Source organism: Columba livia, chromosome 1 (assembly GCF_036013475.1).
Source record: "Columba livia isolate bColLiv1 breed racing homer chromosome 1, bColLiv1.pat.W.v2, whole genome shotgun sequence".
In the NCBI taxonomy this organism is placed as follows: domain Eukaryota; kingdom Metazoa; phylum Chordata; class Aves; order Columbiformes; family Columbidae; genus Columba; species Columba livia.
The window spans coordinates 16,305,415-16,324,432 of NC_088602.1; the positions used below are offsets into that span (position 1 = coordinate 16,305,415).

General features: G+C 39.3%; 1 protein-coding gene across 1 annotated transcript; it reads right to left on the bottom strand.

The window, feature by feature from the left end:
* Positions 1-1,340: 1,340 nt before the first annotated feature.
* On the bottom strand, positions 1,341-18,920 carry LOC102089808 (interstitial collagenase). The gene is made up of 11 exons (XM_065047074.1): positions 11,224-18,920; positions 8,247-10,070; positions 6,980-7,224; positions 6,556-6,704; positions 6,340-6,465; positions 5,482-5,643; positions 4,995-5,112; positions 4,198-4,331; positions 2,847-3,006; positions 1,852-1,952; positions 1,341-1,648 (listed from the first exon to the last, which is right to left on the bottom strand). The coding sequence occupies exons 2-11, from the start codon at positions 8,346-8,348 to the stop codon at positions 1,548-1,550; spliced, it is 1,398 nt and encodes a 465-aa protein (XP_064903146.1). The 5' UTR covers positions 8,349-10,070; positions 11,224-18,920; the 3' UTR covers positions 1,341-1,547.
* Between the last annotated feature and the right edge of the window lie 98 nt (positions 18,921-19,018).

Genomic DNA, 19,018 nt, shown 5'->3' on the forward strand with positions numbered 1-19,018 from the left:
TGGCAAGAAATATTCTATTTCTCTATAGATCTTGTGTTATGTTTATAGCTCATCTCTGCTAGAACAACATAATCAATTTATATTTATACACTTCTAGAAGAATTTTTGGTTAATTGTTGTTGGTAGTTCATTAGCACTGGCTTACACAAGAAAATACGATTAATTAGCATTGCTACTAAGTTTTCAAATTAAAGAACCAGTGCCTAAATCACCTTGTGAGAACAGGAGTCACATAAGTTAACTTCTTCATTAAACACTTTGATTTACTGTAATTTAAGTTTATTTTTTATTATTTTATAGCAATATTTTTTAGGGTTTTATAAAGAATATAATATATTCAAATTAATTTTCAGTTATACAACTCCTTCTCTTTGAATAGTATTTAGACCAATTTTTACTCCTGAATTTAATAAACATAAGAACTAGCAAGTCTGTTCTTTATTCATGAAGGATACAATTTAATAGGCTTGTAATACAGACAGGTAAGTAATGAAAAACTTAAAGGGATGCATTTATATAAGGTTACACATTGTTTTCTCAAAATGCAGCTACTGCTGTTACAGTAACCTGAAACTTTCCTCTGAAGTACGTAGAATAATACAGACGTTGCATGAGGTAATACATTTTGTTATGGGCGTATGGCTTCTAATGTTATCAGCTGAGCTACAAAGAGAAAGCAAGTAACTCTTTAAAGATGATTTTAATTGAGGATATTTGAAAAAAAAATGCAGTTAGGCTGGAAGTCAAGCAGTCTTTTCCATTAACTATTTGTATTAGAAATATTTTTGTCCAAGAATTTTCAGTTTTTAAGGAATCTTTTTCGTCCTTGAACCCACTGAAGTTAGGAGGGATTTACTAACTACTGGAGTAGCTAACACCTGAAAGAACGTTGAATAAAGAGGCTTATTTGTCCATTATATGATGTGTCTACTTGCGATAGTAAGGGACTGGTTTCAGCAATCTCAGAGGTCCTTTTTAATCTACATTTCCAGGCTTAAACCCAGTTCCTAGACCCAAAACATGAGGGAAAAACCCCCCTCCTACACTTGCAAAGACATGCACCCAGAAGGGAGAGCTACAAGTAGAAGCTGGGGACAGAGGAACAGTACGTGGAAGTGTGATTTGTAGAGTGATGCTAACGAGACCCGACTGGCCTAATTACCCAGAGGATTTGCACCAGGGCTTGTGTGAAGTGATGGAGTTCAGAGCCAGCTGACTGCTCCTTCCTCTGGCTTTGGGAAAAAGACTTAATGCGTCATTCCAGAATACATTTTCTAGTGTTCGAAAGTGAGACTGGGCTCCTGAGTATTAGTATGAATGAGACATCAAAGACACAATGATATGATAACCATAATTTATTAGGAAACTTCAACGTAGCAGGTGAAATTCTGATAAACTATACAAATGTATTTGTTTCACAATAATTAATTATTAAAACTATACTCCCATAGAATTTGGGCAGAAATCCATTGTGACCTGATAGTTCTGAAATGTTGAAAAATTCAGCACATAAAAAAATGCAGTGTATATATGGCAAAGCATTGCAATTAACAATTAAACCAGCTGATGCTCTTCATCCGTCTGACAATCCGTTTGGCATGAGGATCAAACTGGAACTGAGTTGTACCATGGAAGAAGTAGACATAACCTAGAAATAAAATTTAATCCAATTATATTTCATAGGTGACTTCAGTATTTTTGAAAAAAAAAAAAAAAACAACAACATAAACAGCCCATGTATACTTGCTATTTTTCATTTTCATGTCTACTAAGGTTTTTGAAAACAAGTGCCCCTATCTACAGAAGCCCAAATATTCAAGTAAACCCATATTAAAGGTGTGTTTTACTTACCATCTTTCTGGAAAGCAGCATCAACTCTGCCAATTTTTCCGAAGTCAGAGATTATTTTCCTTGGATAACCATGATCCATGGACTTTTTGTTTTCGTCATACCTTAACACAAGAAACGCCGTTACAATTTGTGGGAATGCAGCAATATTTTGAAAGTCCAAAGCAAATTCATACGCATATGCTACTCTGCTCTTCCTAAAAAGTCTTACAATGATTAGCCAAAGTAGCTTTTTGATTCTCTCAATTATGTGTTAGGGTCTTCATGTTATGGGTGTTGGGAGATATGAAACCCTGCCTTTGGTGAATATTGTAACAAGGCTCTCAGGGACCTTGGGAATGCAGCCCAGGAACACATTAATGCATTTCTGGTGCATCTAGAGGCTTTGCAATCACTTGCAAATAAAATGAGTTTTGATTTTGAGATGCTGGAGATCCAGTTCAGTATAAAAGCAAAACATAAAGCTCAGGAATAGAAAGATGGTACCACAGTCCTGAAACATACTTGTATTAGTGTAAAACCTTGTATTACTTAAACCAAATTACTCTCTGAAGTTTGTCATGAGCTACACTTAAATTGTAAATACAACCAGCTGTACAGGTGGAGATTATGTACCATTTGTTCATAGAGAAATTCAATAACAGCACTTTTTGTTAGCAGTTCATTTTGTCTGAAATGTGAGTGAAAAGTGTAAACTATCATAACATTGCTCAGAAAAGCTACACTGTTGTGGAGAAAAGGTTAATAATTTACTAGAAAATCACACATTTATTGGATAGATGATTAATTTGGTAGCAAGTAATTACATTCCTGCTACTGGAATCTAATGAATGGCAAAAAAACCCCACAAAACTATGGAAAAGTTGATGTTTCCTTCCAGAGAATCCTATTTAAATTTCTGGAGTATACTTGGATTAAATATTGCTGTATTTGAACTTTAAAGTCATACATCAGTCCTCAGGGACAAGTGAACATGGGAGATGAACATTAAGTCTTACCTCCAGTATCTGTCAGCTATAAAGAAGTATGTTTTTCTTGTGGTTTCGTCACTGTAAGCTGCATTAACTCTTTTAACAGTCTTCGGGAACCCCAAACGATAGATTGGTTTAGGATAACCAGGTGCAATGTCATAACCCCTGAGAACCCAGTATTTATCCTCTGAAAAACAGGACACAGCAGTTGTTTTTGCCATTTATAAACAAATTGTGTTGAAATAGCTAGCAAACAATTTTTCTTAGATATCAGTATTATTCCTTTCAGTTTATTGCTTTAGAAAATGGTTCTAAGCCTTACCCTGGACATACATCGTAAAGACAGTTGAAATATCCTTTGTTTTTATGAGTAAAACAGTAGAATCATAAGATGAACGGATAGTACTCTGACCAGATTTTGTTCAGATGAATACAAAGTATTTGTCTAGGTAACAGTTTGGGGAGGGCTGGAAGCTGATGTATTAGTCCACTGACATTGTACTGGGATATTGAGTTCATTAAATTCATGTAATATATTATTTGATTATAGACCCACATAATACTTTGAAAACTAGACAATGTGCATTAAATTAAATTACTAAGAAGTACTTTGGTAATCTTAGATGTGATGAACATATCCATACGTGGTAATATATCATATGCTGTGATATGTGCATAATGACGTTATTTGAGACATTTAAAGCATATTGAGACATTTAAAGAAAAGAACTGATTGTTGTTTCCAGTAAACAAACACTTTTCCTCCCACAATATGCTTTTCCACCAACATACATTTATTTAATCAAAAATATCACAGAATACTAATAAGCATGTCAGTTTTCTAAAGATTCCCAATAGTTTTTTTACGTAATTTCATTTTTTAAAATATTTTCCACACAAAAAAAATGTTTTGACTAGTCTAATAATTAGTTTTCATGCTCCTTTTTAAAAATGGACTTCACACTTTTTGCAAAAAGTTGTATTATTACATGTGATAACAATATATTCCATTCTAATAGTTAGAATAGTAGCAGTACTGTACAAATGCCTGTATTTGCCAACTAAGTTCAGAAAAAAATCCTTCTGCATAAAGTGAAATCCTGTTACCTGAAGAAAACTAGACCTGAAGATGGGAATCTATTTTCATGTCTTGTTTTTCAGAGCATTAACTAAAACAGAAGGGCAAGTTTCAGGATTATGACCTCCAGAAATCTCTTCTAGCGCTATAACTCTATGAGTTTAATTATTTGTAGATCTGCAAGATTCTCTGTTTCATTGATCTTCCTTTAAAAACCACTTTGACTTCTGCAGTTGCGGAGTTTGCAAAGGGGCAGGGAGAAACTGGTCAGAAAAAGTAGAGAATTTCAGAAGCAATTACCTTTAAAAAGTAAAACTTCATCTGTCTCAACATTTTCATAAGCAGCTTGAATTCCTGATGGTAACTTTGGCCAGAACAGTGAGATAAAATTGAGCTCTGTCTCTGTCCTTGCAGGATGTTTGCGCAGCATGTATCTGTTTTTTTTTAAAAAAAAAATATATTAAAGTAATGCCACTTCTCTCATAAGTGCAAAACAATTATTACAGCTCCTGGAGTATAACAGGAGAGACATGGGTGTAAATATCTCCATCCACTTAATGTAAAGGAAATCTAGAGTGAAGGCATTCTTAACTTCAGCACCTCATTTACATGCCAAAAATCATGCAAGATGAATATAAGCCCTTCTGTGTCTCTGTAGGATGGGCAGGCTAAGAGTAACCAACTAACAAACATCTTCCTACATACCAGTGCTTTCAGTTCTGCCACTGCTCTTGTGCTGAGGAGTAGCAGGAAGGTGACAGTGTGGGACCCAGGGACACATTGCGAAGGGACATAAAAATGCTCTTGCTTTGCTATCAGTTGAATTGAGTTCCCAGACAAGTCTGTTGCAGCACTGGCCACAGCAGCAGAACAGTTGGTAAACAACCTACAAGTCCTCACCTCCTTCACTGCTCTTGTCAATGAGGGCTCTTGGGATTAATGATTTGAGAACTCTCACTTGTGTAAATATGTCCAGGTTTTCTAGTGTTTTTCTTTGCACTGCATTCCGAAAGGACAGTTTTCCCTTGTACATCACAGATTTTTTTTTAAACTACTGAATATTTTAAAGAGATAATATATATGCTTATTGTTGTTACCTGCCCTTGAAGAATATCATTTCTCCACGCAGAGTGGTAATAGCATCAAATGTCAAATTTGGGTCGCAAGCTTGTGGAGTTGTGGGTCCCGTTGGCTGCACAGCAGCGTTAGACTGTCCTATAGGAAGAACATTTTATCTTTTAATACAGAGAAATATAAAGGCAGTGTTCAGAAAGTCTCTGAGAACACCAAGAATCTTCTTTACAGAGAATGAGGGGGCACGTTATTTTAAAATAAGGGTCTGACACTAAAAACAGGCTTTTAATGCCAATAACATCAGTTGTGTTCATCTTTTACAAAATGAGTTTTTTGCAGAACTACATTTCAGTTGAAGTTAGCTTCCAGGAATTTTCTCTCTTTTGTTTTCCGTTGTTTAGCAACAGTTAAACTTCTCATTTTGGTGGGACAAGCATATTTTAAATATATTCATATCACTGTTTACCAGCCTCCCAAGTAGAAACATCAAATAAGAATATTTTTTCTTACCATAGATGGCTTGAATGCCGTCAATGTCATCCTGAGGAAGAAGGAATTCATTGGGGTCTGTGTAGGAGTAAGTTGGATACATCAGAGCTCCAGGATCATTTGAATGAGACAGACCCAGTGAGTGGCCAAGCTCATGGGCAATGACAATGAACAAGTTGTATCCTGTAGAATAAAAATAATATGAAACAAAGTAAAATCTGTTTTAATATTCAGCATAGTTGACTAGATGGGAAACACTAACGCATCCTCCTGAACTACAGTAAAAGAGAATATGTGAATAATGCTATCAATATTACAACTCAAAAATACTATAACAGAAGAGCTATATGAGTACTTAAGGAATTTTAGGCCTTAATTATGGCTTCATTATCTTTTCTGTAATATCCTTGTGTCTTAAACACAAACCCTGTTTCTCTTGCTGTCACATAAACTGCTCAGATAAGGATCGTGCCAACGATGTGTGGAGGTTCAGTGATTCAGCAGAAAAAGGCCTTCAAAACCAACCTTTCAGATGACAGTTTTGGTGATATTCAAATACCCTAGTTAGCACCAAATTCTGAAGTGGAGAAGACTTCACCACCAGATCTTCCTCTATCCAAGCTTTAGGCTTCATCTGAACTAAAAAGTATTTTTAAGTGTTGACTTTGTTGCCATTATAAACCACTATGACTTAAAAATGTCTTTTCTGTCAGTTGATTACCACAAATGGCAAATAAGGGAGCAAAACAATTTAAAAGGACAAATTCTTCCACTTGGGTTCACTTTTTGCCTGCAATCGAGCTCATGAACTAAGCATCCTATGAGCTAAGTCTGTATGAGGTAAAACTGTATAAATGGATCCAGTTAAAAAGTCCTTACCTCTCCCATCTTTGGTCCAGGCTTCCTCCTCATCAAGATGTACATCTCCACCAATACCTTCACCAGGCTGAAAAGCATGAGCCAGCTGCCCATTGGGGCCATCAAAAGGAGAGTTGTCACGATGGTCTAAAATGAAGAACGAAATAATCAGTTGGAATCCTAAATTATTTCCACGATTGCAGATTCCTATTTGCTACACAAAGATATCAGTGTTACCTCTATAAGCAAAAGAGATCACTATATCTGCTTCTTTGTCCTCAACCTTTCGAAATGTCAATGGTGTCACATTGCTCCAGACACTGAGAGCTTTTCGGATTGCTTCATCTACATCAGCTTGTCTCATCTTTGGGGTGTAATTCAAAATCCTTCAAAGCAAACCAAACACATTATATGTTGTTAAGAATACAGAATTTGAGCTAAAAATAATAATTTGTACAGAAGTCGGAAATCTTAGACATATCTTTCATGAATGAAAAATACTAATGGCTTCATTTTAGATACCACCTTCTACCATCTGTCTTCTTCCAGAAATCAGTTCATCATTCTGTATGTCCGTATATGGCATAATGTGCTTAATTCAGACCCCCCAAAGTTGGGATGCTAGTTTTATGTATTTTTGAATAAGATTAGGAAAGGTTACCTGTATGTCAGATCATTTCTTTTCCATTTGGGATTCCCTGGTGTGAAAACATATTGCCCTATATCAGGTACACCACATCTGGGTTTTTTCATCATCTCCAAAGTGTCAAGATCAGGTTTCCCAGTCACTTGCAGTCCAAAGAATTCCTGCATTTCCTTGAGCTTTTCAGCAAGGAGGTTTGCAGACTTGTTTCTTAAATGAGGCTTATGATCCTTTTGAAGATCATAGAAATTCTGTAGATAACTCTGAATCAAAGTTTAAAAAAATAACATAGTGGCATATCAGTACATCATATTCAGTCACACTTGAATTTTCTAAGCAATCTTGAACTATTCCCATATCTGCATGCCATGTGTTTACCAGGAACAAGAACAGCCTATTTTCTCTAGGAATTGGTGTGAAGAGTCAGATATAACTCACAGTTTTCATATAGTTTTCTGAATTTCTTGTTTCACTGATGGAATGTAAGAAGAAATGTCTTTAAAGTTGAATACTTAATGTTAATAATTACTTCCGTAGTCCATTCCAATACTTCCGTATTACATTCCAATAATTACTGATTAACAGCAAAACTTATGAGGAAGCTTACAACTGGTCTCATTCAATGAACCAGAGATTGGCAGCAAGACTCCACACAGCCAGGACTCCCAGCAAAGCAGGTGAGCACTCCTAGAGAGGCAGCACTTGGCAAATCATGTCATTTATTTTTAGCTACGAAATACGATATTAGGAACTCAAGTCTTCCTACTAAATTTCAACAATTTTGTGTCCAATAAGCAGTGTTGTTTCTATATGTTGTGTTGGACAACTCATAGATGTCCAGTCTTTTCCAAAGTATTCCATAAAAGATCCATTCTGCAAAATGTTGAAACCTATGCTTGCTTCAGGCAAGGTTCTTCCCTTATGTTACTGAGGCCAGTCATTTCACAAGTTTCAAAACACATTCTAAAATGTAAGTTGTTGCCGAGTTTGACTATTTCTGCACAGCCGCAGAGCCTTGCTGCTATAATTCACACTTCATTAGTTTTGTTATTACTTTACTGACAATGTCAAAAGTGAAGTTAAGCAATATTCGGACAGCTTTTCAGTAAGTAAATTCCACATAATTTTCACACATTTTCTAGACCAGTAGGAGAAGCTTTCTCTTGAAACCTCTGCAGAATGGTACATATTTAGTTTCAAGACATATTCTGTGAAAAGAATTGCAATTATAGTTAACCCTCAGATTACCTTACGTTTCACTTAGAATGCACTGAAAGATATTTACCTCTACAATCTGTAGGGTTTTTCTTTCATCTTCTTCTGGAGCCACAGGAAAAGCAGAGGAGATGGTCACATATAGCAGAGGGAGAAGAAAGAAGTTTTTCATCCTTGTCTAAGGTTGTCTGCCTCAGTTTCACTCTCGAGGTATTGAACACACTTCTCAGCTCTGTTTATATAGCTAATTTATAAATCAGTGTCAGCCTGACTCATGCTGTATAATATCCTCTGATTAGTAAAAACGATGCATAACAGTTTCGTCATCAGGTGGTGACGCAATGTGTTTAACTAATCTTACTGTCCTTATTTTGCCTGAACCCTCCCTTTTGGTCAGTTTCATAGTGTTTAATGAATAAAGAAATGCTGTTCAGGTAGAACGTGGAGCTACATTTTGTATGTTTTTGTTTTTTAATCATAGATTTAGACTACTTATGGGACAAGGTCTTAACAAAGTGGAGAAATAATAGGAGATACTATATAACAGTAACATGATAGAACATTGTATTATAATGAATAACATTATGCTATGTAATATATTATGTCATAATATGTAATAATGAAATAAAAAAGACAGTACAAAGAACCGATCTTATCTAGGAATAATCAACACCATGACTCCAGGGCTTTCATAAAATAACTAAAACTTCTGTCTAAAACAAACTTGCGATGGTAGCAAAACTGAGTGCTGAAATTATTCAAAATTTTTGACTGATATTAACAAAAATCACTCATGTTACTGGAATGCATAAACTGGGTTCCCATATGTATGGTAAGTAAAATAATGTTCATGCTCTTGCCAGCATGGAAAAGGTCTCAGCTGCAACAGTGTGTTTGGAGTCAGGCAGATTGCTGAGCTCTGGTTGGAAAGGTTCCATGGAGCCCAACAGGAATTTTTGTGAGTCTGGAAAAGGAAGATTGAAGTAACCATTTTGTGACTCTGGTTTTACTATTTCATTGCAGGAAGACTGAGGGGAGTAATGATAAATGCTGTTAAATATATGAAAGGTTTTCCTAAAAGGGAAGCAGTGACTGTTCTCCACAACTCTAGCATGGTTTTAAACAACAGTGATTGAGTTTAGACAGGAAGTTTGGGATTCAGTTGCCAGAGTGCTATTTGAGATGCTCCAAGGAATTCCACTTGACCTCCAGATGTAGCTTCTGTGTCGTGGCAGCCAGCCCCAGGTGGGTGTCTCATAGAATAATTTGGGTTGGAAAAGGTCTTTAAGATCATTTAGTCCAACCGTTAACCTGACACTGCCAAGTCCACATCTAAACCATGTTCTTAAGAACCTCACCTATGCATCTTTTAAACGCCTTCAGGGATGGTGATTCTGCCACTTCCCTGGGCAGCCTGTTCCAGTGCCTGACAAACCTTTCCACGAAGAAATTTTTGCTAATAACCAGTCTAAACCTCCTTTGGTGCAACTTGAGGTCATTTCCTAAGCGTTTTGTCATGTAGATATCCACAAGTTATCTTGATGTCTAAGCTCCCATTTCAGACAATGGATTTTAGAGACTGATTCAACTGACCATATGACATGGACTTTAAGATAAGATCAATTGCTCTCTATACTTCATTGAGTGTATTGGCTAGGTCTCAATCAACAATAACAGAAGTTTAAACACCCAGGACACATATGAGAACCTACAGTGTAGACTCCTAAACTGAGGAATATATTTCTAACAACAAGGACAGCTGAGCACCAGAGTAGAAGGCCTGAAGAGGCTGCAGGTGTGCTAACTCTGGAAGCTGTCAGGTACAGGCTGGACTTCTTTCAGAATGGTTTTGGTATTACTGTCCTTGTTGGAGGTACAGAGCCTCTTCGGAGACCTGAAAAGGGAAACAGTAAATGTTAGTATGAGAGAGAGAAATGTAAATATGTATCATCACCATTTTTTTCTGATATATGAGCAAGTTTTGTTCTGAAGGACCTCAATATAGGATGAAAATTTTAACTGTGTTGGGAAGTACTTCACTTAGTTTCTCAAATGTCAGGGAAAAATAATTTGGTTAGTATATGATTCTACACTCACTGTAATGTAGCATCCCCTAACTATGTCTCAGTTCAAACGAGCAGACATCATTCCTGGGAAAAGCAAATTACTTTATACCTTCCAATGCAAGTCCCATTGCTTGTCTGGAGTGATTGACTAAAGTTAATGCAGGACATTGCAAAAGCAGAAGCAACAGTACAGTAATGGTATTTGAAATGGACAATACTCCAAATGATACAGCTTTTTTAAATGTAAAGAGATTCAGCCTCATGGTTCTTAGTTCAAGGAAAATTCATGGTTGATGATCCTTAATCCATCTTGATTTCCAGACAGGAACAAGAAGAACTGCGTGTGTTAGATACTTCTCCAAGGTTTTTGCTACAACTCACATGATCCTAGGATTTGTGAAGAGCTGCTTAACTTCTCTAACTCTGTTTCTAAACTAATGTTATTTCACTATAAATATTTTTATAGACTGTTTTATATAGTTCCTGATCCAATACCTCTGTTTCTTTCTTGGTTTTGTAGTTTGTGGTTTTTTTGTTGTTTTATTTTTTTTTCTTAGTTGAGTCCTTATTTCTTCTTTTTTTTTCTTTTATTCTCTGAAGGCATCATGGGCATGTTTTAACACACACAGCCAAAGAAGAGATGCAGATTAATCAGATGTGTGCGGTGCCTGAGATGGGAACATTAGGAAATCATGTGTTGCGGCTTGCACATGGAGGTTCTGCTGCTTTGCACATTTCTGCAAAGGGTCTATGGCCAAATTTTAATGTGACCAAGAGGATACTGAGTCAAGCCGAGGGTGAGAGGTGACAGCTGATTGTTTTCCAGGAAACTTTAAATAAACTACTTTCCAAAGCAGCCTGTGGCAAGCTAGAGAGTCTTGGACTCCAGTATTAGCTGTGGGAGCTGTTTATGTATTTGAAGAGTCATTGAATGAAAAACTTAAACAGCATCAGGAAGAGGAAGCAGAAGCAGTGGCTTACCTCTGTCTTGGGAATTTCCATGGTTTTGGGCTACAAAGTCATGTCTCATTTCAATGTCTGCACTTGCTTCCTACTGCGTGCCCTTCAGCACATCTCCCTTGAATGAGGGAAGAAGAGGTTTCAGTCATCTGTTCTTCCCATGGTGTGGCAGCTAGCCACAAGAACTTGTCTTCAGACAAAAATCTCAAAACCCAACGGAAAGAAACACAAATATGCCAAAATGAAATGGAAACATCTCAAAATACATGAGAATTATCACTGAGTGCCAACTGGTGTCTACACAGTCCCTCATTTTGGTTGTGGGATTGTTGCATTGCACCTGCACCTGAACAGCACAGTCTGTTATGGCCTCTCACCAAACCCCATTTCTAGCCATTTTCGTGGACCAGGCCTCTGTCCTGTGTGCAGAAGTGTGTTGGTGTCTCAGTGACAGCCCTTGGGGTCGGATCAGGGGCTGAAGATCCATGTGTCTGTGGTACTGTGACTGGAGACACCAGGGTGTATGTGTGTCAGTTTGGTACATATGTGTAACTGCAAGTGCTAATGAAGATCCAGCTGGATTAGCCAATGAGTAGGATGACAGGTTGAGAGCAATGCATCCATAAGCCGGGGAAGGATACTGGAGAGACCAGGGTTCTGTGGACTGTCTACTGCAGGGATCGAGGGCCCAAGCCAGCATCTGGTGACACTGTGGGATCTGGGGTCATCAGAGACATGTTGGCCCTGGCTCTGTTTAACCAATGGAGAGAGATCAACTTTACCCTTACCTACCCCCTAACTGTTCTTCAGAGACAGCTGTTGCCTGGACCACAGGCATCAATACACTTTGGTCACCTCAAATCACACTGCCAGGTCTTGGGCCCATCTACTAAGTCACTGCTAAGGCCAAAGTGGGTGCCTAAGGAAGAGCAGATTGACTGTGTAGTTAAGAAAGGGCCAGCGTTTTCGAGGGTTTTTCCATCATACACCCAGGCAGTACGAGTTTGTGTCTCCCTCTATTAGCAATAATCCTGCTTTATTTGCACACTTTCTCCTCAGCAAAGCTGCACTGTTGTTGTTTGTGCTGAGGCAAGAGACCTCAAAGTGTCCCTTTTCTAGGTGCTGTATTCACCATTCCTCGTTCATTAGGTCTGCAGAGGAGTATAAGCAGTGCCAGGCATCTATCCAGCATGTTTCCTCTTTCCAGAATTGACTGAAAAGGACATTTAGACAGAAGCATAAGAGAAGTATTTCTCCAGAAGAGTTTCCCAGCCTCGAACAACTTTCTGTCCTAGGGATTTCCATTTACTTTGCACCTCACTTACCTAGGGCTTGCATTTGACTCTTCAGGCTATTTCCCTTTTCTCTTAGTTATATCTGATAATATTTTAAAATATTCTAATGGCTTTCATCCTTCTTTCCCTATGGTGACTCTTCCACGCACACCTCTGACTAAACAACGAAAAAATAAATTCACAGGGTGAATCATAGTGGGGCTTCCCTGAATCAAAGTCTCTCAATACAGAATTACTGTAGAAAAGGGAACTTTGATTGGTAGTTCTGTAATTTTAATATTACAAACATCAAAAGTGGTACTTCATAATTCTAAGAATTGTTTCCTGTTTTAATTTGTCACAATGATGTTTGTAATTGTTTTCTCAATAGCAGGTGGCACTACAAAGTACAGTTGTCATTCTTGCAGGAAGTACTTCTGTGTCCATTCTGTGCTGTTATGCATATCTTAATCTCTTCATGTGTTTCTAATCTATTTTTAAGCAACAAAATAAAAATATTTCTGCAAATCCAGCAAGTTGTCTTGAAACAAGCTATTTCCTTGGAAGATGTCACTTTTCATGCAAGGACTGGAGTGACAAAGGTATAAATTATGTCACCGTGCAGCAATATTAATCTGACTGCCAGATATTTCCATGAAGTTTAAGAATTCATTAGGAATTTTCTCTTAATGAGCCAAGTACATTTTAATCCCGAGATGAAAAAGCCAAAGGCACCTCTCCAAGCCAGATGTCTTAAAGTTTGCACAAGCTTGTGGCTTAACGTCACCCAATGTTAAACAGTTCCTTTATAGAAATGCTGTTGATTCTACTCAAAGAGAATGATCAGTCACTCTGTTTACGAAACAGAGTGCTGTGCTGGGCAGTGTTAGGAGCACAACAATATAGTTCAAACCACATTGAAGTCCAAAGGCCATTGTGATATGGCTCAGTATGTCAGGTGCTGAATCAGTCCTAATTATTCTATTGTAGAAGAGCAATTCAGTGTGACAAATCACAGACTGGGGCAGTGCCCGAGTTACATCTCAGTGACTTGCACAGTCTCAGACATGGCATCATCAATTAAGAGAAGGGAAGGAGGACCACTTCCATGGCAAGTACCTTTTCCCTGAATACAGGAAAATCAAATCACATTCTTCATCCCTGTATCTGAGCTGTTGCCTGGGCTGGGAACCTGCTCTACTGTGTCTCAGGCAGGACTTCACTGATGGCAGAGAGGCCCTGGGATGCCTTGCAGAGCCAGCCTTACCATCTTGAAGTCCTTTGCCTCTAAATCTGGATGGCATCACACAAGTTGTGCAGATGTAAAACTTGCCCTGAAACAGGCAGCAAGAAAGATCAATGTCTCTGCACCTATATGCAAAATCAGTCTGCATATGCCCTGGGGCTCTGGACCATTTGGGACACAATGGAATTGCCATAGGTTCACAGACCCCCAGTTGGACACATGGCACCAATACTAACACATCCTGTGAGAAAGCTACTGCTTGTGAACCTGCAAGAACTGTTGTCTTGTTGGCAGGGAGCAAACATGAATGGGATGGCTGAAGATCAGATGGCAGTTCAGAGGCTACCAGGGAATCCTCTGGAAACAAAGTCTGCACCTTGGTAGCTTTTAACTATTTTCTCTGGAATAATGACGTCAGCTGAAAGATGCATCTTTGCAGTTCTGAGTTGCCTTCAGCACTTGTGAACCCCAAAATCTGCTGCTTCTGTCACTAAGAAAGAGGTTTTTTTGACCAGATTTCCTTAAGCCCAAATCAACATTTTACTAGGAACAACTTCCTGCAAACTGTAGTTAGATGGATTAATTTTAATTTTGTTCTTTTTTGCCAGGATGTACATTACCTTTGTGTGTTTTACTGAGGTGGTAAACTTTCATGGGTCTTTTAGTTCTGGGTGCCCAAATCATTACACAATAGCTTTTTGGCTTACTACCACAGCCCTACCTATTGTGATAATATGTATGTAATTATGCCGGGAACAATATCAAAGGGCATTTTTCCCTTCCAGGGAGGGTGAGTGTATGAAACAAAGAAAACCAATAAATGGGAAGAAAAAGAACAAGCAGACTAAACTGTTTTTTTTCCTGGGATAGTGTTGGACCTTCCCTGTTGGACCTCCTGGATTGTGTCTAACGGATGCATTACAGAGTCGTTGGCAAACAAAAGGCAAACAGATACACTCAGATGTAGGAAAAATGCCCTCCAAGGCAAGATGTAGAAAACTGCAACAATTGAGACCATTATAAGTAAAGCATTGAAGTAAAAGTAATTTTTGTGATTGGAATTCTAGAGGAGAAGGAGCTGCATAAGTCTGTTTCTTGTGAAGAGACTTTTGTCTTCATCCAATTTTTCATGCAAACAGGCTAGAAATTTGCTATAGCATGGAAAAATCTGGTACATTTAGAAGACTGAGAAAACCATAACTGAAATGCTTGAACTGAATGTATCACAGACAATTAACATAACAGCTCAGGTCCAGGTATCAAACGGTACCTCAGAAGAGCACAGGATATCAAACACAGGTCAATGACCTTCAGTTAAAAATGCTGCTTTTACTCAAATGGTGAGGCTGACTTGTCAATAGTACTGTAGATTTTCAAAACAAGAAAAAAAGATACCAACATCCAACCCTAAACCAGCTAAATCATACTAAGACAGATACTACTAGTGTCAGTTGAGCTCTATGTCTGCTACAGAACCAAGACTTCATACTGAACAATTAGTTTGGTCATCTGTGTGCACAGTTAGTGAAGTAAGGAAAGAGTCCAAACTAATCAGAAATCACCAAAATCAAGGAAGAAGTAGTCAGATAAGTATTTGGGACCTACAAAACAATCACGAAAGGTTTAGGACAAGCCAACTTTACCGTGAGAACTATATCATCTGAAAAAAAAAAAAAAGTTGGAAAGATCAGAGCTGGCAGAGATGATCCCATTTAAAATAACATGATCTAGTGCAGTTAACCACAATGGCAGTGCTATGGAGGGCACAGATAATGTAGGGGAGAGTCAGCAGAAGAGACAACTGAAGAAAACAATCCAGACTCAGAGGCGGTTAGAAACTTCCTTAGGGAGCTAAAAATCTAGAAATTGTGAGCCAACCTATTCATGCATCTTTTGGGCTTCTATTGTTACAGCTGAGATCATGGACTGATTAAGTCTTGCAGTTGTGAGACCACTCAAAAAGCTACACTCGAAATGTGAAGGAAAACCAGAATTAGAAAACAAGAATATAATGAGGTGAGTAACAAGGAACAAATAAGCAGCACTGAAATATTTCCTCCTAAATTCAATAGAAATATTCAAGTTAGAAGACTTGAATCTGCTTCCCTGACCTTGGCAATATCAGACAACCATCAGACCTACTCATTTCCTTTTCCTGAAGCACTGTAATTAATCATTTTGACTCTAGTTCTACCTGGTCAGCAAAGTCTTGTTTGCCACCTCCACAGCAAGGTGTGGCACCAGTGTTTGTCTTGCAAGACTAAGAATGCCATAATACGTTTTAGACTTTGATAGAGTTCAGATTAAATTTGCTTAGATTCTAGATCCACACTGGAGTGCCCCATTAGAGTAGCTCTGCTACTAGGCGTTTTTAAAAAGCGTCAGAAAAAAGTGTGTTGAAATATCTCATTGCATCTATACAATACAATTGTATGTATAAATACAATGCAGTTGCCTTGTCCTGACAGGACCAGAGGCAATGGACACAAATTGAAACACAGGAGGTTCCCTCTGAACATCAGGAAACACTTTTTACTGTAAGGGTAACCAAGCACTGACACAGGTTGCCCAGTGAGGGGATGGAGTCTTTCTCTTTGAATATATGCAAAAGCAGTATCTCCAAAGGCCACCTAGAGTCTGGGCAAACTGCTTTAGGTGGCTTTCCTTGAGCAAGGTTGTACCAGATGAGCTCCAGAGGTCCAACCAAACCCAATCATTCTGTGATTCATGGAGAAGAGGAATCTAATACAAGACTTATTTTTTCTCTGATTTTTTTCTTTTTTTTGAGAAATTGTCTAATGAGGGTGAGACAGTGTCTACTGGGTGACATTTTTTATGTCCATAAGAGGAAAGATACCTTCTCAAAGACCTTAGATCTTGCTAGGTGTCCATCTGCATACTTGTGGGCCCTGCGGAGCATTACCAATTAATGTCTGATTTCAGCAGCAGGGATGTTTTGTCAGCAGTGCTGAACTGGCAGCTGCTGCATGTCTGTCCCCCAGGCCCAGAGAACCATGAGATCACAGAATCACAGAATGTCAGGGATTGGAAGGGACCTCGAAGGATCATCCAGTACAATCCCCCTGCCAGAGCAAGAACACCTAGATGAGGTTACACAGGAATATGTCCGGGCAGGTTTTGAATGTCTCCAGAGAAAGAGATTCCACAGCCTCCCTGGGCAGCCTGTTCCAGTGTTCTCTCACCCTCACTGAGAAGAAGTTTCTTCTCAAATTTAAATGGAACCTCCTGTGTTCCAGTTTATACCCATTGTCTCTTGTCCTATCATTGGTTGTCACCGAGAAGAGCCTGGCTCCATCCTTGTGACACTCACCCTTTATATATTTATAAACAAGGTCACCCCTCAGTCTCCTCTTCTCCAAACTAAAGAGACCCATCTCCCTCAGCCTTTCTTCATAAGGGAGGTGCTCCACTCCCTTAATAATCTTCGTGGCTCTGTGCTGAACTCTCTCCAGCAGTTCCCTGTCTTTCTGGAACTGAGGGGTCCAGAACTGGACACAATATTCCAGGTGTAGTTTCACCAGGGCAGAGTAGAGGGGAAGGAGAACCTCTCTCGACCTACTAACCACCTCCCTTCTAATACACCCCAGGAGGCCATTGGCCTTCCTGGGCACAAGGGCACAGTGCTGGTTCATGGTCATCCTGTCGTCCACCAGGACCCTCAGGTCCCTTTCCCCTACGCTGCTCTCTAACAAGTTATTCCCCAACTTATACTGGCACCTGGGGTTGTTCCTGCTCAAATGTAAGGCTCTACACTTGCCCTTGTTGTATTTCGTTAAATTTTTCCCTGCTCAACTCTCCAGCCTGTCCAGGTCTCGCTGGATGGCAGCACAGCCTTCTGGCGTGTCAGCCACTCCTCCCAGCTTGGTGTCATCAGCAAACTTGCTGACAGTGCAATCCTCATCCAAGTCGCTGACAAATATATTGAATAGTACTGGTCCCAGTACTGACCCCTGAGGCACTCCACTAGATACAGGCCTCCAACTCGATCATCAAAGAGATCATCGCAGACAGAAAACATGGAGCACTTGCACAAATACAAAAGGAACTGGAGGCCACATCTGTTCCTCCTCTTCACATTCGTCCACTGGTGAAACATTGACATAGAAACACAAACAGTAGATGCCCCCACACATCCTGTATCCCTAGTTACATACGAGTCCCTGCAGCTGGCAGCCATGCTCCAGCTGCCGGTACTCAGATCTCTTAACCTACTCACCCAGTCCATCTTGAATTTCACTCAAATGCATGTTGAAAGAGCTCACCCACACATAAGACAGGATTTACTGAGAAGACAGAACCAAATGTCCAGGGCATGGCCTAAGCAGCACACTGACCTGCAGCCTATTGTCACGTAATCAGCCCCATTAATCCTCTTATCTGTTTATTTTCCCAGAACTGTTCCTTCCTTTGATCCTTCCATTTCCTCGCCTTTGGTTTTCCCCTAATCATCCCATAATAAATTTTGTACATTCCCACAGTCCCCTTCAAAGATGCTATAGTAAGTTTTATAAAATCCTCAAATCTCTTCCCCTTGTGTCTCTGGCAGTGACCCCTCAGCCTGTGAGATGGTGGGGACCCTCTACTCTTGACACATGGTGATGGGTGTCCCCCAGACCATGGGGGCTTCCCTGGGAGCATGGAGAGGAACGGAAGCAGGTCAGGGATGACTGGGGCTCTCCTCTGCTCCTTTAAAGATGAGCCTTTAATCACACCTATATCAATAAATATCTTAGGGTAGTATTCATCACACTTAAACTTAGCCTTTTATAATCAGTGTCTAACAGGGACTGCTCAAGCATGCTGCCTCTCCAGCCAGTAATGAAAAGGAATATTCCCATCCCCAGCCACCCACCTCAGGCTGGGAGAGATTGTTCTTTGGAGCTCCTGTCTGTCTGCAATTATGAATGATAGTTTTGATTAGCCTACTTGCTTAACTTTGAAATATCTGAAACTTGTCGAAAGCAATCCCAGTTGTTCTAGGAACAGAAATCGTAGAATCATGAAATAGTTTGGGTTGGAAGGGAACCTTTGAAGGTCATCTAGTCCAACCGCCCTGCCATGAGCAGAGACATCTTCAACTAGATCAGGTTGCTCAGAGCCCCGTCCAGCCTGGCCTGGGATGTCTCCAGGGATAGGGCATCTACCATCTCTCTGGGTAACCTGTTCCTGTATTTTTCCACCCTCATTATAAAAAATTTCCTCCTAATGTCTAGTCTGAAATGCTCTTCCTTATGGACTCCTGGCTGGTAGGGCTCTGTGTAGGGTGATGTACAAC

Excerpts from the sequence above, each read along its gene's own strand:
- LOC102089808 (XM_065047074.1), bottom strand. The coding sequence starts at position 8,348 with ATGAAAAACTTCTTTCTTCTCCCTCTGCTATATGTGACCATCTCCTCT. Across the intron at positions 6,705-6,979 it reads AGAAATGATCTGACATACAG|GATTTTGAATTACACCCCAA; the intron begins GTAACCTTTCCT and ends TTTGCTTTGAAG. Across the intron at positions 5,644-6,339 it reads CTGGACCAAAGATGGGAGAG|GATACAACTTGTTCATTGTC; the intron begins GTAAGGACTTTT and ends TTTATTCTACAG.